Source organism: Pan troglodytes, chromosome 20 (assembly GCF_028858775.2).
Source record: "Pan troglodytes isolate AG18354 chromosome 20, NHGRI_mPanTro3-v2.0_pri, whole genome shotgun sequence".
Taxonomy (NCBI): Eukaryota; Metazoa; Chordata; class Mammalia; order Primates; family Hominidae; genus Pan; species Pan troglodytes.
The window spans coordinates 17,429,492-17,454,041 of NC_072418.2; the positions used below are offsets into that span (position 1 = coordinate 17,429,492).

The 24,550-nt window shown below is 42.9% G+C and overlaps 1 protein-coding gene across 3 annotated transcripts in view; it reads right to left on the reverse strand.

Annotated features, from left to right (window-relative positions):
- Window positions 1–457: 457 nt before the first annotated feature.
- The window catches only part of ADGRE2 (adhesion G protein-coupled receptor E2), a 47,166-nt gene continuing 23,073 nt past the window's right edge, over window positions 458–24,550 (reverse strand). Inside the window, exons 11-20 of one of the 3 annotated variants that reach the window (XM_063801299.1) lie at window positions 23,641–23,748; window positions 23,057–23,280; window positions 22,356–22,529; window positions 20,068–20,265; window positions 19,184–19,419; window positions 14,625–14,691; window positions 13,958–14,049; window positions 11,348–11,516; window positions 11,152–11,262; window positions 458–3,994 (exon numbers count right to left, since the gene is read on the reverse strand). In XM_063801299.1, coding sequence (XP_063657369.1) covers window positions 3,986–3,994; window positions 11,152–11,262; window positions 11,348–11,516; window positions 13,958–14,049; window positions 14,625–14,691; window positions 19,184–19,419; window positions 20,068–20,265; window positions 22,356–22,529; window positions 23,057–23,280; window positions 23,641–23,748 — 1,388 coding nt within the window. In that variant the 3' untranslated portion in view covers window positions 458–3,985. Of the gene's footprint in view, window positions 3,995–10,849; window positions 10,970–11,151; window positions 11,263–11,347; window positions 11,517–13,957; window positions 14,050–14,624; window positions 14,692–19,183; window positions 19,420–20,067; window positions 20,266–22,355; window positions 22,530–23,056; window positions 23,281–23,640; window positions 23,749–24,550 lie in introns of those variants that run through there. The other 2 variants (XM_063801296.1, XR_010153737.1) reach the window with 2 other exon arrangements.

The window sequence follows — 24,550 nt, forward strand, 5'->3', positions numbered from 1 at the left end:
GTGCTCACTTTGTGTCCCTGCTTGAGCATTTTTTAGGAATAAACTATTTTTAAATTAAAGTATGTACATTAAAAAAAAGACATAATGCTATTGCACACATTACGGTATAGGGTAAGCATACTTTTATGCACACTGGGAAACCAAAAAATGTGTATGACTTGCTTTATTGCAATATTCACATTATTGTGGTGATCTGGAGTGGAGCCTGCAATATCTCTGAGGTGTGTCTGTATGTGCTCATCACATATGTGATGAATGGATGAATAAATTAGTGTAGAGTGAAGTGCTTCCATGAACCTGAACATCATGGTCTGGAAACTATGGGCAGTGGGTCAAATCTGGCCCACCATCTGTTTCTGTACAGCTAAGAATAGTTTTTACATTTTTCAAATGGGTGAAAACAAATAAAAAGAAGAATGATATTTTGTGTCACATGACTGATATATGAAGTTCAAGCTCAGTGTCCATAAAGTTTTATTAAAACATAGCCACGATCATTCATTTATGATTGTCTATAGCTGTTTTCATATCACAATGGAAGTTCAAGTTCAGTGTCTGTAAAGTTTTATTAAAACATAACCATGATCATTCATTTATGATTGTCTATAGCTGTTTTCATACCACAGTGGTAGAACTGAGTTGCTGTAAATACCTGGCTCACAAAGCCTAACATATACACTATCAGGCTCTTTAAGAAAACGTTTGGCGACCCCTGCTCTAGGTAGACTCTATGGGGATATGGGCTCTACACTCATAGGGACCCACATGTTCCAAGCCTCCAGCTGTGTGTTCTGCTTCCTCAAGCAGCAGCTGACTCTGATATTCCCCATCTCACCTTAGCAGTCTATATCAAGCAAAGGGCATGCAGAATCCCTTGCACCCATCATGTATGTAATAAAAGGCAGATATTATGTGGTCTCTTGAACCAGCCTTAGGCATGGAGGTTGAGGATCAGGAGTGACTTGAGGGTACTGACTGGCAGAGCAGGAGCCCCGTTATTTTGGACAAACACCGCCACTTTAAGTTTCAGCTTCATTTTTAGCCTTCTGGATTTAAGGAAATTACTTTTTTAAAAACTATAAGCAGCCAAAAAAAGCAGACAGTAAAATGCAGATAAAACAGCTCGGGCACAGAGGAAGGTGAAGGAAAAGTCTCTTGGGTAACTGCCAAACTTCACCCTCATACAATGGGCCCCAGTAAAACAGTGGGCCTTAATAAGCACATTCCTTTCCCTCCAGGTGCACTAAAATAGGGAAGCTAAAAGCAGACTTGGGGGGTATGCCTACAGCTGCAGAAAAATGTATAAAAGCAAACACACCACTCTCCCTCCCATATAAGCACAACAAAAAAACACAGAAGCAGTCCAAGCCTCTAAGAAACTCTCCCACCCTAAATCCTTAAACACTCTTAGTCTGTAGAAAAGACTCTAACCTAATTCGGCCAGCAGCCCCTCTCAGGTGTGTTTTCTCTAAAATAAACCTGTCTTAACCATCAAGCCACTTTTCGTGTTTCTTTCCTCTTTCTTTAATTCTTACACTGACCTAGTGGTGGAGGCTTGGCAAGGATGCCTGTTACCAAGTGGGTTACTTCTGCACTATTTATAGAGAAGGAGAAATGGCTAAAAGTAGAGGTACCAGGTTGCCAACAATGGTTACTTGGGGGGTAGCATTCAAAGTTCTCCAAAGCCCCTAAATCAATACTCATTGAGCTTATACAGACAGGCACAGAGCAGTGAAAAATGTGAGTTACACTGGGAAATGTTCCCAGCTGAGTTGACAAAGCAATGCTCTGTAATGTTTTGGTTCTTATAAAAAGGTGCCCAGAGGATGGAGATGGTAGGTAGTGTAGGGCAGTGCAAGAAGCTCCAGCTCTGGGACCAGTTGGATGGGGTTTGAATCCTAACCCTGGCTCCTGTTAGTGGGATGGCCTCAGGCAAGTCACTTAATATTCAGGATCTCAATTTCTCTTTTGTAAAACAAATAGAGGCTAGGTGCAGTGGCTCAAGCCTGTAATCCCTGCACTTAGGGAGGCGGAGGCCTGCGGATCGCCTGAGCTCAGGAGATTAAGAACTGAGCCTGGGCAGCATAGTGAGACCCACGTCTCTACAAAAAATACAAAAATTAGCCAGGTGTGGTGGTACACACCTGTAGTTTCAGCTACTTGGAGGGGGACTGAGGCAGGAGGATTGCTTAGGCCTTGGGAGGTCAAGGCTGCAGTGAGCAGTGTTTGTGCCATTGTACTCCAGCATGGGTGACAAAGCAAGACCCTGCCTCAAAAAAAATTAAGATCTACCAGGTTGAGTTGCTTTTGGAACTTAATATTATCATCTATGTGAGATTTCATATATTTTTGTATTTTTACTAGAGACAAGATTTCACCATGTTGACCAGGCTGGTCTTGAACTCCTGACCTTAGGTGATCTGACCACCTCAGCCTCCCAAAGTGCTGGGATTATAGGTGTGAGCCACTGTGCCTGGCCAGGAGCAGAGGTTTAATAGGCAAAAGAAAGAGAAAGGAAAACAGCTCTTTCTCTTGCATGGGAGAGGGGCGTCTGAATGGGAAATCTGACCCTCGTCATAGTGTACCAGATTTTATAGACAGGCTTGAGAAGGCGGTGTCTGATTTACCTAGGGCCTACCCCTATGTAAGCTGGCCACCCCACCCTAATCTTATTATGCAAATGAGCTTTGGCTGACACTATGTTGCCTGCTTTTTACTGTACACATGGCTGGCAAAGAGAAGGGAACTTGGAGCCGCCATTTTGGACATGCCTAGTCTAGGTAGCTTTTTCCTATTGGCACAGCTGCCAGCATTCACCCGTGGAAGCTTCCAGCTTGCTTGTCTATGTCTGCAGCTCGATTTTACAGGCTGTTTTTTGTTAGAAAAGAAAGTGATTTTGGGGGCTGCTTTTCATTAAATGGAAAACCTTACTGAGGACTTCCTACCCTTGCTATTTGCCTAAATGATTTCTCCTTAACTCCTATATCATCACCATGCTTGGCTAATTTTTAATTTTTTTTTTGGGTAGAGATGGTTCTCACTCTGTTGCCCACGCTGGTCTCAAACTCCTGGGCTTGAGCCATCCTCCTGCCTCACCCTCCCAAAGTGCTAGGATTACAGGGCATGAACTGTGCCATACCCATCTTCGAGGTTTTATGGTCATGTAGAATTTCTGTTCAAGGAAAGCAGATAACAGACAGGGTTAAGGGCATTTGCTTGGAATATTTAGGAGTTTTGCAGGTCATTCCTTTGAAATGGAATTTGTTGCACATCCCTGATCTGAGATTAGAAACTTTTCTGCATGTTGGTGTGAAGATGAAAGAAGACAGTGTTTATAAAATAGTTTATACTTCAATTGCCTAGCAGTAGAAACCTGATTTCTAGGAATTTCAGCTTCTGAGTCAACTCTAGCTGCAAGAGCCACTTCATTTTCCCCTAAAAGCTCCATGAAGGCAGGAGCCGTGTCTCTCTTGATCTATGTGTGAGTAACCAATATTTTTCACATGACTAAATAATCAAACCCGTAGAACTAGAGTACAACAACAACAACAACAAAAATTAAGAAATCCAGATCGTGGTGTGAACATTCTAGTCATTTCAGATGTTGTTGGTATAAAAGTCCGCTTAGGCTCGTTCTCCTGCTTCATTTTAAGATTTGGAGGAGTCTTTGTAGGAAGGAGAGGCTGTGAAAGAGGTCTTAACGTTCTATAGCTTCATAAATATTGTGCTTCAGAGTGACCAAGATATGGGCCACAGCTGGCCATCCATATGCTGAGAGTTTGATGAGCACATTGCAGGGCATGGAAGATTTCTCGTTTCTTCAGGAATTGAATGCCAAGCATGCCTTCCATAACATCCTGCATAGTGCTGACATGGTGAATTTCTTGAAACACACAGAACAAAGTCTTTTCTTTCCCCTCTAGATGGCTCAAAGATTGTTCAGATTTTCCACGGGCAGAGGGAAGATCTTATTCAGAAGATTTTTCTAGTTAACCTGAAATATATATATATATATATATATATATATATATATATATATATATATGTATGTATGTATTTTGTTGTTGAGACAGAGTTTCACTCTTGTTGCCTGGGCTGGAGTGCAATGGCGCAGCCTCGACTCACTGTAACCCCCGCCTCCCAGGTTCAAGCGATTCTCCTGCCTCAGCCTCCCGAGTAGCCAGGATTACAGGCATGCGTCACCACACCCGGCTAATTTTGTATTTTTAGTAGAGACAGGGTTTCACCACGTTGGCCAGGCTGGCCTTGAACTCCTGACCTCAGGTGATCTGCCTGCCTCGGCCTCCCAAAGTGCTGGGATTACAGGTGTGAGCCACTGAGCTGGCCTGAAATATATATATATTTCTAAATATATTTAGAAACATAGATATATTTAGAAGTATATAGATATTTAGAAATATATAGATATTTAGAAATATATAGATATTTAGAAATATATATATTTAGAAATATATAGATATTTAGAAATATAGATATTTAGAAACATATAGATATTTAGAAATATATAGATATTTAGAAATATAGATATTTAGAAATATAGATATTTAGAAATATAGATATTTAGAAATATATAGATATTTAGAAATATATAGATATTTAGAAATACATATTTAATATCTATATATTTAGAAATATATATTTAATATCTATATATTTAGAAATATATATATTTAGAAATATATATAAGACTATAGAAAGAAAACCTATAATTTCCATTTTGAAAAAGAAATAAGAAATTAGTTAAATAAGTAGATTATAGCTGCTTGTGCCACAAAAATAAGTAACTATGTGAGATGATAGATATATTAATTTGCTTCACATATAGATAACCATTTTATTATCTATATGTACCCCATAACTTCATAGGTTAAACCTCAATTGTGTGTATACACAATAAAATTTATTAAAAAAAAGAAATTTAAGAAGTCTTTTTTTTTTTTTCTTTTTAGAGACAGGGCCTTGCTCTGTCACCCAGTCTGGAGTGCAGTGGCACCATCTCTGCTCACTGCAACCTCCAACTCCCAGGTTCAAGTGATCCTCCTGCCTCAGCCTCCCAAGTAGCTGCAACTACAGGCATGTGCCACCACGCCTGTCTCATTTTTTAATTTTAATTTTTTGTAGAGATAGGGTCTCACTGTATAGCCCAAGCTGCTGTTGAACTTCTGGGCTCAAGTGATCCTCCCATCTCAACCTCCCAAAAATGCTGGAATTCTAGGTGTGAGCCACCATGTCTGGCCAAGAAGTCTTTAATCATAAGGTTTTCTTACCATATGTATTTGTCAGGGCAACATCAAAAGGCCATATCAGCTTTCATTTTGCTCCATCCTGTTCTTTCTCAGAAGCACCATCTTTGTATGCCTCCTAAACCCCAAGTTACCAAAGTTAAGAGGAAGTAAATGTGTTGCAGTAAAGTATCTATCTGGGCCAGGCGTGGTGACTCACACCTGTAATCCCAGCACTTTGGGAGGCTGAGGCGGGCAGATCACTTGAGGTCAGGAGTTTGAGACCAGCCCGGCCAACATGGTGAAACCCTGTCTCTACTAGAATACAGTAGTAATAATAATAATAAATTAGCTGGGCTTGGTGGCAGGCGCCTGTAGTCCCGGCTACTCGGGAGGCTGAGGCAGGAGAATCGCTTGAACCTGGGAGGCGGGGGTTGCAGTGAGCCAAGATGGTGCCACTGCACTCCAGTCTGGGCGACAGAGTAAAACTCCCTCTCAAAAAAAAAAAAAAAAGTTGTATCTGAAGTAGAGTGATTATAGTTAACATTAATCTACCATACATTTCAAAATAGCTAGAAGAGAATAATTTGAATGTTATTAGTACAAAGAAAAGATAAGTATTTAAGGTGATAGATATCTTAGTTACCCTGATTTGCTTATATGAGTGTAGCAAATGATCACATGTACCTAGAAACTATGTATGTCTATTATGGATCAATTAAAAAACATTTAAAAAGATCTATCTGTTTCCAAATGTATGTCTTGACCTCGGAGCTCCAGGGTTTGTGTAATGTTGCTTTAAATGTGGAGTCATAAAAGAAGCCAGGTGGGAAATTAATGAAATGTTAGAAGTGTTATCTATTGTTAATCACATAAGATTTAAAAGAAGAAGCACTGAATTCCTTTTTTTTCCCCCTGAGACAGGGGTCTTGCTTTGTTGCCCAGGCTGGAGTGCAGTGATGGGATCATAGCTCACTGGAGACTTGACCTCCTGGGCTCAAGCAATCCTCCAATCTTAGCCTTCCGGTAGCTGGGACTACAGGCATGCACCACCATGCCTGGCTAATTTTTATATTTTTTGTAGAAACAGAATTTTGCCATGTTACCCAGGCAAAATTGAAGTCCTGAGCTGAAGTGATCTGCCCGCCTCGGCCTCCCAAAGTACTGGGATTACAAGCGTTAGCCACTGCGCCCAGCCTGAATTCCTTTTTTCCATATCTTTTCCATCTCCAATATGAGTTATTTATTCCTAGGTTCATAGGAAACTCAGTGTAATTTCTATGGTTCGAGATGGTCAGCTTCACTTGCTTATATAGTTAGTATTTAATGCATAATTAATATGTGCTCAAGAGATTAATAAATATTGTGCTTCAGGAGATTATTCAGTAGTGATCACAAGACATTTTGTTTTTATGAAACAAGACTGCAGAAAGCCATGGACTGCAGAATAAGAACAAGACACACACATTTTCTTTTCTTTTCTTTTCTTTTTTTTTTGAGACATAGTCTCATTCTGTCACCCACGCTGGGGTGCAGTGGCTCGATCTTGGCTTTACTACAACCTCTGCCTCCTGGGTTCAAGTGATTCTTGTGCCTCAGCTTCCCAAGTAGCTGGAATTACAGGCGTCCACCACCATGCCTGGCTGGTTTTTGTATTTTTAGTAGAGGTGGGGGTCTTGCCATGTTGGCCAGGCTGGTCTCGAACTCCTGACCTCAAGTGCTCTGCCCGCCTTGGCCTCCCAAAGTGTTGGGATTACAGGCGTGAGCCAGCGTGTCCAGCCAAGGCACATACATTTTCAAACACCAGAGATACCAAGTTTTAGGAAACAGTAGAAGATAAAATGACATTAAGTAATGCAATGGATTTTCTTGGTCCTTTGTCAGTAGTTGGCAGAAGTATCTGATCACACACCTTAAATTTCAGAAGCCTTTGTTGGCTATCTGATGACCTAACTCTAATTCCCTACACAAAAGTACATGTTTCCTTCCTTCAACGTGTATATATCATTTCTAGTGGCTGTGTGGGGTGAAAGGGTGATAAATATTTATGCAAATACCTACAATATGAGGCAGGTTTTGATGATTCTACAATAGGTAAACCCAAACTATATGGGTATGAGAGACAGAATAATGACCCCCCAAAGAGGTTCACATCCCTAATCCCCAGAACCTGTAAATGCTACCTGACATGGAAAAAGAGACTTTGTAGATATGGTTATGAAAAGGATCTTGAGACGGGAAAATTGCCCTGGATTGTCTTGGTGAACCCAATGTAATCATCAAGGTCTTTATAAAGTATGAAGGATGTAGGAGAGTCAAAGACAGGGATGGGCTGGGCGCAGTGGCTCACGTCTGTAATCCCAGCACTTTGGGAGGCCAAGGCGGGCAGATGGCTTGAGGCCAGGAGTTCAAGACCAGCCTGGCCAACATGGTGAAACCCTGTCTCTACTAAAAATACAAAAATTAGCTGGGCATGGTGGCTGGCGCCTATAATCCTAGCTACTCTGGAGGCTGAGGCACAAGAATCACTTGAACCCTGGAGGCAGAGTTTGCAGTGAGCCCAGATGGTGTCACTGCACTCCAGCCTGGGTGACAGAGCGAGTGAGACTCTTGTCTTAAAAAAAAAAAAAAGACAGGATGGACAGTCAACAATATGGGAATGTGGAAGGCAGATGCTCATGTTTGGTTGTATGATTGAGAGTATGGAGTTTACAATGTGTCATCATGATGACTTGGATTTGTGTGTGTGTGTGTGTGACATAGGTGGTGAGGGCATTTAGTGAGAACAGAAAAGGAAATAGAAGATCCTGTGTTGGAAACAGGGATTGTGCAGGTTGGATGAAAAAGGTAATGAGGCCAGGCGCAGTGGCTCACGCCTGTAATCCCAGTACTTTGGGAGGCTGAGGCGGGCAGATCCCTTGAGATCGGGAATTTGAGACCAACCTGACCAACATGGAGAAATCCCATCTCTACTAAAAATACAAAATTAGCCAGGCTTGGTGGCACATGCCTGTAATCCCAGCTACTTGGGAGGTGGAGGCAGGGGAATCGCTTTAACCCAGGAGGCGGAGGTTGCGGTGAGCCGAGATAGCACCATTGCACTCCAGCCTGGGTAACAAGAGCGAAACCCCGTCTCAAAAAAAAAAAAAAAAAAAAGAAAGAAAGAAAGAAAGAAAAAGGTAATGAGAGAAATGCAAATGCGGAAAGAGTGCCTGGCAGTATGGTGGGCTTCTTTTCAAGACTTTAAAAAATTTATTATTTATTTATTCACTTTACACAAGGGGTCTTGCTCTGTCACCCAGGCTGGAGTGCAGTGGCACAATCGTAGCTCACTGTGCCTTCAACTCCTGGGCTCAAGTGATCCTCCTGCCTCAGTCTCCCAAGCAAGTGGGATTATAGGCATGCACCACCATGCCCAGCTAATTTTTATATTTTGTGTAGAGATGGAATTTTGCCATGTTGCCCAGGTTGGTCTCCAACTCCTGGGCTCAAGCGATACTCTCGCCTCCCAAGTATCTGGGACTACAGGTATGTGCCACCACGCCCAGCGAATTTTTAAAACTTTTTTATAGAGATGGGGTCTTGTTACATTGCCCAGGCTGAATAGGCTGTTTTTTTTTTTTTTTTGGCAGAGTATTGCTGTGTTGCCCAGGGTGGAGTACAGTGGCATGGGGCAATCTTGGCTCACCACAACTTTTACCTCCCCGGCTCAAGCAATTCTTGTGCCTCAGCCTCCTGAGTAGCTGGGATTACAGGTGTGCACCACCACGCCTGGCTAATTTATGTATTTTTAGTAAAGATGGAGTTTTGCCATGTTGGCCAGGCTGGTCTCGAACTCCTGGCATCAGGTGATTTGCTTGCCTTGGCCTCCTGAAGTGCTGAGATTATAGGTATGAGCCACGGTGCCTGGCCCTGAATGGGCTCTTTAAATGTGAAGCAAGACTCAAGAGGCCTAAATCTCACTGGCTGAAGAGACTCTGTACATTTCTTTTCTTTTCTTTTTTTTTTTTTTTGAGACGGAGTCTCGTTCTGTTGCCCAGGCTGGAGTGCATTGGCGCGATCTCGGCTCACTGCCAGCTCTGCCTCCTGGGTTCACACGATTCTCCTGCCTCAGCCTCCCGAGTAGCTGGGACTACAGTCACCCACCACCACGCCTGGCTAATTTTTTTTTTTTTTTGTATTTTTAGTAGAGACGGGGTTTCACCGTGTTAGCCAGGGTGGTCTCGATCTCCTGACTTTGTGATCCGCCTGCCTCGGCCTCCCAAAGTGCTGGGATTACAGGCATGAGTCACTGCGCCTGGCCGAGACTCTGTACATTTCACACAAATCCAAGTAGTCTTACTTTGCTCATCAGTGAAATGGGGTTAGAATTACACATACAATCTGGAGAAGATGGAAGAAGAGGTGAGAAAAACACAAGAGAACTTTGTATGTCTACATTAATAAATGTTGGTTATTAGTCACCAGTGTCATGAATTATCCCATGCCATTGAGGCATAGGATAATATGACTTCAAGTGCTCCCCAAGTTGTCCTGGGCTCAAGTGATCTTCCTGCTTTGGCCTCCCAAAGTGCTGGCATTACAAGCTTGAACCACTGTTCCTGGCTGATTTATAAAAAAGCATTTAAACTGAGATCATTGCTAATGGTTAATGAGTCAAGGAGTCGCTCAAATGTGAACCCTCTTAGGGCATCACCCGCTGATTCCCAGGTTGCCCAGTGTGTTTTTAAAACTTTATTTATTTAATTTTATTATTTGTATTATTTTTTAGAGAAAAGGTCTTGCTGTCATCCAGGCTGAAGTGCAGTGGCACAATCATAGCTCACTGCAGCCTCAAACTCCTGGGCTCAAGTGATCCTCTCAACTCAGCTTCCTGAGTTGCTGGGACTACAGATGCACACCACCACCCTCAGCTAATTTTTAAATGCTTTATAGGGACGAGGTGTTACTGGGTTGCTCAGGCTAGTCTTGAACTCTTGGCCTCAAGCAGTTGTCCTGCCTCAGCCTCCTAAAGTGCTGGGATTACAGGCATGAGCCACCATCGCTGGCCCCATTACTGCTTTTCTTTCTGAGTTTTGCAGTGGGTAGAGGGTGCTGAGTAGAGGCACTGCCCACTACCCACTACTAAGTGGTAGTTGGTAGAGGCAGACTTGTTAAGAAAGCCTAAATCCCAGTTAACACTTATTTCTGTTTAATTCATAAATATGTACAGCATTTCCTCCCATGCTTGCCTTATTGGGTGGTGGTGCCAAGTGACTGTGAGATAGACTTGTATGTAGAGGAAAGGGATAGGGTAAATGCTTCTAGGTAGAATGTGCATCACTGCATGGCACACAGTAGGTGTCCAATAGGAGTGTTTGTGTGTGAGAGTCAAACTAAACACAGTTCCCTAAGGAGTAAGAGCCAGGGTTTTTTTTTTTTTTTTTTAAATTTTTGGGATAAGGTCTCACTCTGTTGCCTGGGCTGGAGTGCAGTGGCATGATCATGGCTCACTACAGCCTCAACCTACTGGGCTCAAGTGATTCTCCCACCTCAGCCTCCCGAGGAGTAGCTGGGACTACAGGTGCATGCCACCATGTCTGGCTAATTTTTATTTTTATTTTTTTGTAGAGATGGGATCTTGCTATGTTGCCCAGGGTCATCTTGCACTCCTGGCCTCAGGTGATCCTCTTGCCCAGGCCTCCCAAATGCTGGGATGACAGTGATGCTGGGATGACAGGCTATGACTGATTTAAAAAAAAAACATTTAAACTGAGATCATTGCTAATGGTTAATGAGTCAAGGCGTACTCAGATGCGAGCCTTTCTAGGGCATTGCCTGCTGTATTCCCAGGTTTCCTTGTGTGATAGGCACATGCTCCTCAGGTGGGTCGGTTAGTGAAGTGCTCTGGAGCAATGTGTGATCTTACCGTGCTGGGTTTGGAGGTGTCAGCCTTAGCACTGCTGGAGAGTGTGTGCATCTCAGACTCAGTTTGCAATTTCCTGATCCCTTTGGACCATTTCCCATATTGCTCCCGGACCTGCAGAGGCAAAGCGTGTACTGGGTCAGCTCACAGAGACCAGTGAGGACAGGAAGAGTCCTGGGTGGGAGCTGGGCAGTGGTACCTGCTGGCTGAGGAGGCAGTACACCAGGAAGATGAAGACACCCTGTAGGCTGTTGATGATGGTGAAGAGGTAGGCCATGACCCGGGCAGCCGGACCCACCTGCAAGATGCCCAGACACCACGTGCAGCCCAGGATGAACAGCTGAGCTGTCGCTTTAAATGCCAGCATCCTGGATTGAGTAAGAAAGGAGGCTGGTGATGCACCCAGAGAAAGAGAATCAAGGATATTTCATCTGTGCCCATGGAGTCCCCTGCCCTCCCCTATAGATGATTTCTCAGACTGGGCTGTGGTCAGCTTAGATCTTTACTGTCAACTATAGCCCACAGTAGAAATGCCACCTGGGGTTGGCCACGGTGGCTCATGCCTGTAATCCCAGCACTTTGGGGGGCCAAGGCAGGTGGATCACCTGAGGTCAGGAGTTTGAGACCAGCCCGACCAACATGGTGAAACCTGGTCTCTACTAAAAAAATACAAAAATTAGCCAGGCGTGGTGGGGGGGCGCCTGTAATCCCAGCTACTCAGGAGGCTAGGGCAGTAGAATTGCTTGAACTCAGGAGGCGGAGGTTGCAGTGAGTCAAGATAGAGCCACTGCACTCCAGCCTGGGAGTGACAGAGCGAGACTCCATCTCAAAAAAAAAAAGGATTATTTTTGAATATGCAAAGAGATTTCTGTGTTCATGAACTACACAGTCTCTTCAAATCACCAATACAACCAGGCATGACATACAAAATTTGGAAAGGATAATGATAGGAATCTAGAAGAAAGTTCATTAATTTTGCACAAGGGTGCCTGGAACAACAAACTGCTTAAACCCTGTAGAGGAATTATTTTTATTTTTATTTATTTATTTTTTTGAGATGGAATCTCGCTCTGTCACCCAGGCTGGAGTGCAGTGGCGTGATCTCGGCTCACTGCAACCTCCGCCTCCCAGGTGAAGTGATTCTCCCACCTCAGCCTCCTGAGTAGCTGGGATTATAGATGCCTACCACCATTCCTGGCTAATTTTTGTATTTTTAGTAGAGATGGGGTTTCACCATGTTGGCCAGGCTGGTCTTGAACTCATGACCTCAAGTGATCCGCCTACCTCGGCCTCCCAAAGTGTTAGGATTACAGGTGTGAGCCACCATGCCCGGCCCCCGTAAAGGATTTAATGTTGATTAGGATTTTCCCAGAGGGAGGATTGCATGAGAAGTGATGAGGAGCCTGAACTGAGGGTACGGTATGAAGGTGCAGGCTGGGCTGTGGGAACAGGCATGAAAATGTACGTGTTCTTTGCATTTTTTTTGAGTTGGAGTCTTGCTCTGTCACCTAGACTGGAGTGCAGTGGCGCAATCTCGGCTCACTGCAACCTCTGCCTCTCAGGTTCAAACAATTCTCCTGCCTCAGCCTCCGGAGTAGCTGGGATTACAGGCACCCGCCACCACGCCCAGCTAATTTTTGTATTTTTAGTAGAGATGGGGTTTCACCACGTTGGTCAGGCTGGTCTCTTTGGCCAGGCTGGTCCCGAACTCCTGACCTTGTGATCTGCCCCCGCCCCTCAGCTTCCCAAAGTGCTGGGATTACAGGCATGAGCCACCATGCCCGGCCTTCTTTGTGCTTTTGTTATAGGACTGCTGACAAAAGTCCAAAGAAGTTTTTAACCTTTTAGTTCATTGATTCGTAATGTTTGTACATCTTTGTGGGGACATATGTGATATTTTGTTAACATGCATAGAGTGTGTCATGATTAAGTCAGAGTATTTGGGGTATCCGTCACTTCGCGTGTCTACCATTTGTATGTGTTGGGAACACTTCAAATTCTCCCCTCTAGCTATTTTGAAATATACAACATATCGTGAACTAGAGTCACCCTACTCTGCCATCCAACATTATAACTTATTCCTTCTATCTGACTGTATGTTGTACCCATTAACCAACCTCTCTTCATCGCCTTGCCCACTCACATACCCTTTCCAGACTCTGGAATCGATCATTCTACTTTATTTTTATTTTTAGTTTTTGAGGCAGAGTCTCACTCTATTGCCCAGGCTGGAGTGCAGTGGTGTGATCTCGGCTCACCACAACCTCCGCCTCCTGGGTTCAAGCGGTTCTCCTGCCTCAGCCTCCCGAGTAGCTGGGACTACAGGTGCCTGCCACCATGCCCGGCTAACTTTTATCATTCTACTTTCTGCCTCCACAAGATCAGCTTCTTCGGCTCCTCTCTATGTAAGTGACAACCTGTGGTATTTGTCTTTTTGTGCCTGGCTTATTTCACTTAAGAGAGTGACCTCCAGTTTCATCCATGTTGCTGCAAATGACATGGTTTCATTCTGTTTTGTGATCGAATCGTATCCTATTTTGTATATATACCATTTACCGGTCAATGAAGATTCTTCCTGTTGCTCTGGGATTCACAGACTGAGATTAGACATGGACAAAACATGTTGCATGGGGTCTCAACAGGATACCACTGAATCTGTGATGGCTGCCATAGAAGGATGGCTGCGTCTGTTTTTTCTGGGTCCCTTCAAAAGACCCTGAGAAGGGACCTCAGTGGCTGCTGAGGCACATGGCTTGGCTCTTGGGAACCATACATGTCTGTGTGGTTATCACCCCCTTCTCCATCTTACCTTGTGTTCCGGAGGGTGGACACTTCACTATTGAGGGAGGAGAGTCTGTTTTTCAAAATCCAGAGAGTCACCAGAAAGAGAACTAAATTCATCTTCAGAAAACCACAGAAGATTTGTTGAATAGATTTTGAAACCCGTTATCTCTTTTTTTTTTTTTTTTTTCAGACCGGGTCTTGCTCTGTTGCCCAGGCTGGAGTGTGGCGGTGCAATCTCAGCTCACTGCCACCTCTGCCTCCCGGGTTCGAGCGATTCTCCTGTCTCAGCCTCCCGAGTACAGGCACCCACCACCACGCCTGGCTAATTTTTGTATTTTTAGTAGAGACAGGGTTTCACCATGTTGGCCAGGCTGGTCTTGAACTCCTGACCTCAAGTGATCTGCCTGCCTCGGCCTCCCAAAGTGCTGGGATTACAGGCGTGAGCCACCACACCGGGCCTGAAGCCCATTATCTCTTCATCCTAGCCTGTCTAATATGAATTATACACGTAAGTCTTTTTCTTAAATATTGAGTAACAGTGTTGAGTTTGAAGATTCAAGAGTGGTCTTAGGAAACCTAACCCAACCCATGACAACCCAGGGGACATTCCTGCTCTTGTCACCATCTTTATTATCTTGTTTTTCTAATGACCCTCAGCGGGGCAGCGAGGATGCTCAGATGATGTCACTCACAGAGAAGATGGCGCAGACAGGTCCAAGGAAGCCCCATATAAATCCCTTTTCTGGTTGGAGCCAGCAGCTGAAAAAAGAGAGATTAAAAAAAATGCATCAGTTTTTGGAGATATGGGACAGTTATGTAAATCTATTCCATCCCTCCTCACCACTTCCTCACTTCCTTCCTACGTCAACAATATTGAGTGTTTCTTTAGTGATAGGGTCTGTGGTTGGCTCTGAAGATACAGTGGTGAAGAAAATGAACACGGTCTTAGATCCCCAAAATTTCAACTCAAGGAAGATACACACAATCAGACACATTCAAACAATGAAACAAAAATGGAAGGTTGTGCCAGGCACAGTGGCTCACACCAGGACTTTGGGAGGCCGAGGTGGGAGGATTGCTTGAGACCAAGAGCTTGAGACCAGCCTGAGCAACATAGCAAGACCCCGTTTCTACAAAAAATAAAAAAATAGCTGGGTGTGGTGGCTCACACCTGTATTCCCAGTTACTTGGGAGACTGAGGTGGGAGGATCGCTTGAGTCCAGGAGGTTGAGACTGCAGTGAGCTGTGATTGCACTACTGCACTCCAGCCTGGGCAACAGAGCAAGACCTATATTGCAGCATTTTAAAATGGCTGAATGAGGCCAGGTGCAGTGGTTCACACCTGTAATCCCAGCACTTTGGGAGCCGAGGCAGGTGGATCATTTGAGATCAGGAGTTTGAGACCAGCTTGCCCAATGTGGTGAAATCCTTTCTCTGCTAAAAACACACAAAAAATGAGCTGCGTGTGGTGGCGCATGCCTGTAATCTCAGCTACTCGGGAGGCTGAGGCATGAGAATTGCTTGAACCCAGGAAGCAGAGAGCAGAGGTTGCAGTGAGCCAAGATGGCACCACTGCACTCCAGCCTGGGTGACAGAGTGTTTCTAAATAAATAAATAATGACTGAATGGTCTCTTAGTGTTCCTTTTTATGGCTGAATAACATTTCATTGTGGATATATTACGTTTTGTTCATTCATTCATCAGTGATAGGCATTGTTTCCAATTTTTGACTATTCTAAATACTGCTTCTATGAGCATTCATGTACAACAATTTTCTAAACGTTTATTTTAGGTTCAGAGGTACATTTTGTAGGTTTGTTATGTAGGTAAAATGCATGTTGCGGCGGTTTGGTGTACAGATTATTTCGTCACCCAGGTCATCAGCACAGTACTCTATAGGCTGTTTATTTATCCTCGCCCTCCTCCCACTCTCCACCCTCAAGTAGGCTTCGGTGTCTGAAGTTTCCTTGTTTGTGTCCATGGGTACCCAATGTTTAGCTCCTACTTATAAGTGAGAACATGCGGTATTTGATTTTTCTGTTCCTGCATTAATTCACTTAGGATAATGGCCTCCAGCTCCATCCATATTGCTGCAAAGGACATGATCTTGTTATTTTATTTTATTTTATTTTTTTGAGATGGAGTCTCGCTCTGTGGCCAGGCTGGAGTGCAATGGAGCCATCTTGGCTCACTGCAAACTCCACCTCCCAGGTTCAAGCGATTCTTGTGCCTCAGCCTCCCAAGTAGCTGGGATTACAGGCACCCACCACCACGCCCAGCTAACTTTTGTATTTTTAGTAGAGACGGGGTTTCACCATGTTGGCCAGGATGGTCTCAATCTCTTGACCTTGTGATCTGCTCGCCTCGGCCTCCCAAAGTGCTGGGATTCCAGGCGTGAGCCACCGCACCATCTCGTTATTCTTTATGGCTGCATCATGTACAAGTTTTTTTGTGGACATCGTTTTCATTTGTTTTGGGTATATACCTGGGTCATATGGTAGCTTTATGGTTAACTTTTGGAGGATTAGTGTTAATAGTTCACAAAACCAAAAACGGAAAAAGAGGAAGCACTTTCCAAATCTTCTACGAGGCCAGTATTACTCTGACACCAAACCCAGAAATAGACATCATAAGAAAAGAAAACTGCAGACCAAAATCCCTTATGAAAATGAATGCAAAAATCCTCAAAAAAATACTAGCCGACCAAGTCCTGCAACATATTAAAAGGATTATATACCCTGACCAGGTGGTAATTATCCCAGGAATGTTAGGCTAGTTTAACATCTAATCATCCATCAATGTAATACACATATTAATAGAATAAAGGATTAAAGTTATATGATCACATTATAGTTATATAATTATGTAATCATGTAATTATAAGATCACATTATAATTATATAACCATATAATTAGCCATATATAACCATATAATATTCCCCAGGACTCAAAGGTAAATAATTAATCATATATAACCATATAATTATATAACCATATAATTATAATGTGATCATATAATTTTAATCCTTTATTCTATTAATATGTGTATTAATAAAATAAAGAATTAAGGAAGCATATAATTATGCTTATATAATTATATATAATTATATATGATATATACATATATAATATAATTATAATGATATGATAATATATGATTATACAATTTAATGTGATCATATTATTTATAGTTATGTAATATAATTATTTATAGTTATGTAATATAATTATTTATAGTTATGTAATATAATATTTATAGTTATGTAATATAATTATTTATAGTTATGTAATATAATTATTTAGTTATGTAATATAATTCTTTATAGTTATGTAATATAATTCTTTATAGTTATGTAATATAATTCTTTATAGTTATGTAATATAATTATTTATAGTTATGTAATATAATTATTTATAGTAATATAATTATTTATAGTAATATAATTATTTATAGTAATATAATTATTTATAGTAATATAATTATTTATAGTTATGTAATATAATTATTTAGTTATATAATTATTTATAGTTATGTAATACAATTATTTATAGTTATATAATTATTTATAGTTATGTAATATAATTATTTATAGTTATATAATTATTTATAGTTATGTAATATAATTATTTATAGTTATATAATTATTTATAGTTATGTAATATAATTATTTATAGTTATATAATTATTTATAGTTATGTAATATAATTATTTATAGTTATATAATTATTTATAGTTATGTAATATAATTATTTATAGTTATATAATTATTTATAGTTATGTAATATAATTATTTATAGTTATATAGTTATTTATAGTTATGTAATATAATTATTTATAGTTATATAATTATTTATAGTTATGTAATATAATTATTTATAGTTATATAATTATTTATAGTTATATAATTATTTATAGTTATATAATTATTTATAGTTATATAATTATTTATAGTTATATAATTATTTATAGTTATATAATTATAGTTATGTTATATAATTATTTATAGTTATATAATATTAATATATAAATTACACAGATATATATTTATATAAAAATTACATATAAAATAATCTAATATAATTATATAATTATATGATTATATAATTATGTGATCATATAATTTTTACCCCATATAATTAAAAATTATATGCTTTGGAAAAGCATTTGACAAAATCAAACACTCTTTCTTCATCAAAATACCGAACACATGAGGAATAGAAAAGAATTTCTTTAACCTGAAAAAGGGTATCTATGAAAAATCCTCAGCTAACATCATACATTAATGAGGATAGAGTCAATGCTTTCTCCCTAAGTTCAGGAGCAAGACAAAATTGTCTGCTGTTCTAGTAAACAGTGTCCTGGAGGTTTCAACCAGTGCGATTGGCAAACAAACAAACAAACTAGCTAGAAAAGTACCTGGCACAAAGTAAGCATCTCATAAATCTTAACTATGACAATATCAATTATTTTAGTTATTCAAATCAGGTCTACTTTTTCAAATGAAAAATTGGAGCATCCTAAAAGATTTAGATAAAGTAGTTTAGATTTTTAAAAAATGCTGTCTTGAGCACTTTGATTTCATTCTTACTATTTCAGTGAGAGAGATTTAAATGCATTATCCCTAACTATTATTATTATTTTTTAGAGACAAGGTCTCTCTCTGTTGCTCAGGCTGGAGTGCAGTGGTGCAATCATAGCTCACTGCAACCTCGAACTCCTGGGCTCAAGCGATCCTCCCACCTCAGCCTCCTGAGTAGCTAGGACTACAGGTGTGTGCCAGTAGGCCCTGCTAATTTTTTAAATTTTGTAAAGAAGGGGTCTTGCTGTGTTGCCCAGGCTGGTCTCAAGATCCTGGGCTCAAGTGATCCTCCTGTGTCAGCCTCCCAAAGCACAGGGATTCCAGGTGTGAGCCACTGAGCCTGACCCTCCTTAATTATTATAATCTTCTAGCAGAAAGATGCCCTAGGGATTATCACATAGTGTCTTTGTCCTATTCATGCTTTCCAAAGACTTGCCCTTTATTTCATTCAGAAAATTTCTGAAAACCCTCTTCTACAATGCCTAGCTTGAAATGTAATTGAAATAAACTCAATAGCTAAGAATAAGGAGCTGCAGTGTAATCCAACCAATAGAGCCTAAAATCCCTACTGATCTAATTAAAAGCAGGTGTCATAAAAATGCTATCTAGGTTCTAGCAATGGCCATGGTTATGCCGGAGAAGATATAAGGATTGTGAGAATTTGCACTAACCGGGAAGGTGTTCCATAAAGGTGAGGCCTGGAGGCTGCAGAAATGGCCACTGTCACAGCTGGGACTCCGTAGCCCACAGGGAACATGAGCTTCTTCATGAATCTGTTGATGCTTGAGTAGTTGACCACCGTCAGGTTCCGTGCAGTGAGGAAGAGGTACAGGGCCTCCAGCAGCATCCAGGTGAAGGCGGCCAGGTAGAGATAGTGCAAGGTACCGGCGATGATGGAGCACAGCACCTGGCGGAGAAGTAAAAGACGCCCAGAGCGGCGGTCAGATTTGAGTGTGGCCCGTGGCTTCTCCTGTACCATGTTGTTGGGGAGAATTCTGAGATATTTGATGGCATTATAGAGAATATTTGCTGTGTAGTTGAGTCAGGCAATGGGAAATTGGTGGTGTTCTCTTCTAATATTCCCCAGGACTCAAGGGCCTATATATATATATATACGTGTATATATACGTATACACACACACACACACACACACACACATATATATATATATATTTTGAGACGGAATTTCACTCTTGTTGCCCAGGCTGGCGTGCAATGGTGCGATCTCGGCTTACCACAACCTCCACCTCCTGGGTTCAAGAGATTCTCTTGCTTCAGCCTCCTGAGTAACTGGGATTACAGGTATGCGCCACCATGCCTGGCTAATTTTGTATTTTTAGTAGAGACGGGGTTTCTCCATGTTGGTCAGGCTGGTCTCAAACTCCCGACCTGAGGTGATCCGCCCACCTCAGTCTCCCAAAGTGCTGGGACTACAGGCATGAGCCACCACGCCCAGCCGGGCTATTATATTAAGGAATCAAATGCCGCATCATTCCATGAGCCAGCGTGTCCTGCGTCAAGGAAGGGAGCCCTCTGGAACACCGCTGTCAATACCTTGTGTCCGGTTTGATCAATTGCCACGAGGAAGAGGAGGTGGGCCAGGAAGAGGCAGAGCGAGAGCTGCAGATGCAGTGAGGTGCTGGTGTTCTGGATGGCTTTACACAGGAGAAAAGTGAGGGCCGCCAGGAGGAGGCACAGCAGAGAGACGCTCAGCCCCATGTAGGTGATGACAGTCAGCACGGGATCCTCCTCCTGGGACCCGGAAAAGAAGAGTTCACAGTGATGCTTTCCTGCTCTGGGGTAATGACCCCACCACCATTTAAAATTTTTACTTTGGCATAGCAAATTCAAGAATGAGGGAGCCAGGTAAATTTGTGAAGATGTCACCAATTTAATTTAATTTGCGAAGGTGTCACCCGAGCCTCATGGGTGGCTGGGAATACAGGCGTAGTCATGTAGGTGACAACGGGTGTGCATTATAGTCATGTATGGCACCATGCCCTGCTAATTTTTTTTTTTTGACAGTCTTGCTCTGTCGCCCAGGCTGGAGTGCAGTGGTGCGATCTCTGCTCACTGCAGCCTCTGTCTCCTCGGTTCAAGCGATTCTCGTGTCTCAGCCTCCCAAGTAGTTGGGATTACAGGCACGTGCCTCCACGCCAGGCTAATTTTTGTATTTTTAGTAGAGACAGAGTCACACCATGTTGGCCAGGCTGGTCTTGAACTCCTGATCTCGTGATCCACCCGCCTCAGCCTCCCAAAGTGCTGGGATTACAGTCGTGAGCCACCACACCCGTCCTAATTTTTTTTTTTTTAATTTTTGTAGAGACAGGGTCTTTCTGTGTTGCACAGGCTGGTCTCGAATTCCTGGGCTCAAGTGATCCTCCCGTTTCAGCCTCCCAAAGCACAGAGATTCCAGGTGTGGGCCCGTTAGGTTTTGAAGGGAAAGTGAGGGTTAAAGAAAGACAGAGAGTTGGCAGCTCTACAGCAATGCAGGTTTATGTCCAGCACGAGACCTGTGGAGGGGGGAGCTAGCTTCGTGCCAGAACCCACTGCCGCTTACAGGCTGGGGTAATTACAGGTCTGGGCGGGAGGGGCTGGGCGGTATGGCTTGCTACCCGGGAGGATATTGATAAGATGTTCCTGTCATGGAAAACAAAAGGGTGGTTTGGCCCTTTCTCCCGCAGGATATGATGATGATGTCCCTTGGATCTACTCTAAGTGATGAGATAAGAAAGTCAGGTGGGCGAGGTGTGGTGGTTCCCGCCTGTAATACTAGCACTTTGGGAGGCCGAGGCGGGTGGATTACTTGAGGTAAGGAGTTCAAGACCAGCCTGGCCAACTTGGTGAAACCCCATCTCTAGTAAAAATACAAAAATTAGCCGGGCATGGTGGTGCATGCCTGTAGTCCCAGCTACTCAGGAGGCTGAGGCAGGAGGATCCCTTGAACCCAGAAGGTCAAGGCTGCAGTGAGCTATGACTGTGCCACTGCACTCCAGCCTGGGTGACAGAGACGCTGTCTAAAAAAAAAAAAAAAAAAGGCAGAGTTTACCCTGGGTGGGCCAGACCTAATCAGATGAGTCTTTACAAGATCTGGGCTCTTCCTGGAGAATCAGATTCAAAACTTGTGACGGTTAATACTGGGTATCAACTTGATTGGATTGAAGGATACAAAGTATTGATCCTGGGTGTGTCTGTCAGGGTGTTGCCAAAGGAAATTAACATTTGAGTCAGTGGACTGGGAAAGGCAGATCCACTCTTAATCTGGGTGGGCACCGTCTAATCAGCTGCCAGCGTGGCTAGAATATAAGCAGGCAGAAATTTATCTATCTATCTATCTATCTATCTATCTATCTATCTATCTATCTGTGTATCTATCTATTCCATTAGTTCTGTCTCTCTAGAGAACCCCGACTAATACAAAGCTTAAGAGGGATTCTGCGTGAGGAAATTTTTTTCCTTGTCCTCCAGATAGGAATGCTAGAAGTTTGCCAGAGGGTCATGTGAGAAGGGATGTGAGTGGCCTCTAGGAACTGAATGTGATGCCTTCCTGACAGCTAAGAAAGTGAGACTTCAGTCCTACAATTACAAGAAACTGAATTCTGCCAGCAACCAGGGAGCTTGGAGAAGGACCTCAAGTCTCAGATGAAATGGCAGCCCTGGGGGTGGGGTGACATGATGATTTCAGTCTTGTAAGACCCTGAGCAGAAAAGCCATCTTGCTATGCCAGCTTGCTGACCCAGAGCTGTGAGATAATGCATATATTGTTTTAAAAGGCTGCTATGTCTCTGGGGATTTGTTACACGGCAATAAATGCAGAGTGCATCCCCTCCTAAGGGTCTCACCTGCACATCGTAGTGGGCCATGAGGACGGCAAAGCTGCTCAGGTGGGTGCAACGGCAGATGGTGCTGGTGTCTCTGGTGCCTATTGTGCTGCAGCCTGTGGTGGCCCAGTGACCACATCCATTCTGGCCATGCTCCCAGAAGACACAGAGCACCTTCTGTCTCGAGATCACTGACTGCAGGAACAGAACACAGGTGTGGGCTGGGCATGGTGGCTCACGCCTGTAATCCCAGCACTTTGGGAGGCTGAAGCAGGTGGATCACTTGAGGTCAGGAGTTTGAGACCAGCCTGGCCAACATGGTGAAACCCCATCTCTACTAAAAAAAAAAAAAAACAAAAAAACCCACAAAAATTAGCTGGACGTGGTAGCACACACCTGTAGTCCCAGCTATTAGGGAGGCTGAGGCAGGAGAATCGCTCGAACCTGGGAGGCGGAGACTGCAGTGAGCTGAGATCATGCCACTGCACTCCAGCCTGGCTGACACAGCGAGACTCTGTCTCAATAAAAAAAAGAACACAGGTGTGAGCTGGTGGGTCAGATGCTCAGAAATGCTTACCCAAAGCCGGCTTGGGAAGGACTGACTTTCCTGGGGAGATAATGTACCCGTAACAGAGACCCCTGAGCCCCAGGGCTGAGCTGAGCAGCAAGGCTATGCCTGGACTCAGACTATTCACCCACCCACCAACTCCACCAGCACTCACACGGTGGGAGAAGGTGAAGGTAACTGGGGAGCTGAGGTTTTGGGTGTCGTTGTTGCTCAGAAAGGCAGAGATCACATCTGAGAGCAGGATAGGGGAGCCGTCCTGCAGCAAGCCCTGGTGTGTCTCATGCAGAAGCACCTGCTTCTCAGGTTCCAGGACCAGGGGGGCCTCAGCCAGCAACTTGCCCATCCCTGGAATGGAGACAAGGCCCACCACAGAAGGGCCTGCAGGGCGAGGCCAAGGTTGAATCTTGGAGTAGGTTGAATCTCTGGGTCCACACCAGAGTTCCTCTGCCCTGCACAGAACTTTCTACTCAGATGGGCTACCTTCCTTTGGCTTCACCCCTCCCACACTTTCCTTCAATCTTTAGTTCTATGTGTATCACATCCTGCAGGACAAGGCCACGGTTAATATCTCGGGGTCCCCAACAAGGTCCGTTCCTCCTCAGCTGGACTCTCCTCTTACAGCCCCACTCCAAACATCCCACACTTCCCTTTAATCTTTTAATCTCTTATTTTTCACATTCTTGGGCATCTTTTCCCACCATGAAGCTTCACTGACCACCTCCCCATCTCAGCCATTACCTGGGTCACCAGATTTCTGTGCCTGATTCCAGTCCAGCTGCATCACTGCCTGATTCTGTCTCAAGGTGACACTCCTGTCTACTTGCTTCTGCACCTCCAGGGACAATTCTATGAGTTGTGGGAATTATATAAGGGGAGTTAGGTTAGGAATTGTGCCTGTAGTGGTTGATATACTATGACTTAATATATATACTATATACATATATAGTCTGAAGTTACAAAATATCAGAAGAGAATAGTGTGAGCAACTGTGTATCTACAAAGTAGGTAACCTAGATGAAATGGACACATTCCTAGTGACACACAAACCACTGAAACCAACTCAAGAAGAAATAGAAGATCTGAACAGACCTATAACAGATTAAATCAGTAATCAAAACCTCTCAAAACTAACAGCCCAGACCAGATGACTTCACTGGTGAGTTCTACCAATAGCTTAAGCAAGAATGAACATGAATCTTTTACCTTTCTAAAAATATGGAAGAGGAGGAAACACTAAGTAATTTTATGAGGCTAATATTGCTCTGATAACAAAACCAGATGAAGACATCACAAGAAAATAAAATTATAGACCAATATTTCTTATGGACATAGATGCAAAAATTTTCAGCAAAAATATTAGGAATACATTTTACGAAGGAGACTCAAGACTTATAGGAAAGTTTTTTGAGTATTTTTTTTTTTTTGAGACAAATTCTCACCTGTTGGTCAGGCTAGAGTGCAGTGGCATGATCATAGCTCACTGCAGTCTCCTGGGCTCAACCAATCCTTCCACCTCAGCCTCCCAAGTAGCTGGCACTACAGGTGCTCACTACCACACCCAGCTAATTTTTAAATTTTTTGTGGAGATCGTGTTCCAGTATGTTTCCAAGGCTGGGCTTGAACTCCTGGGCTCAAGCAATTCTCCCAC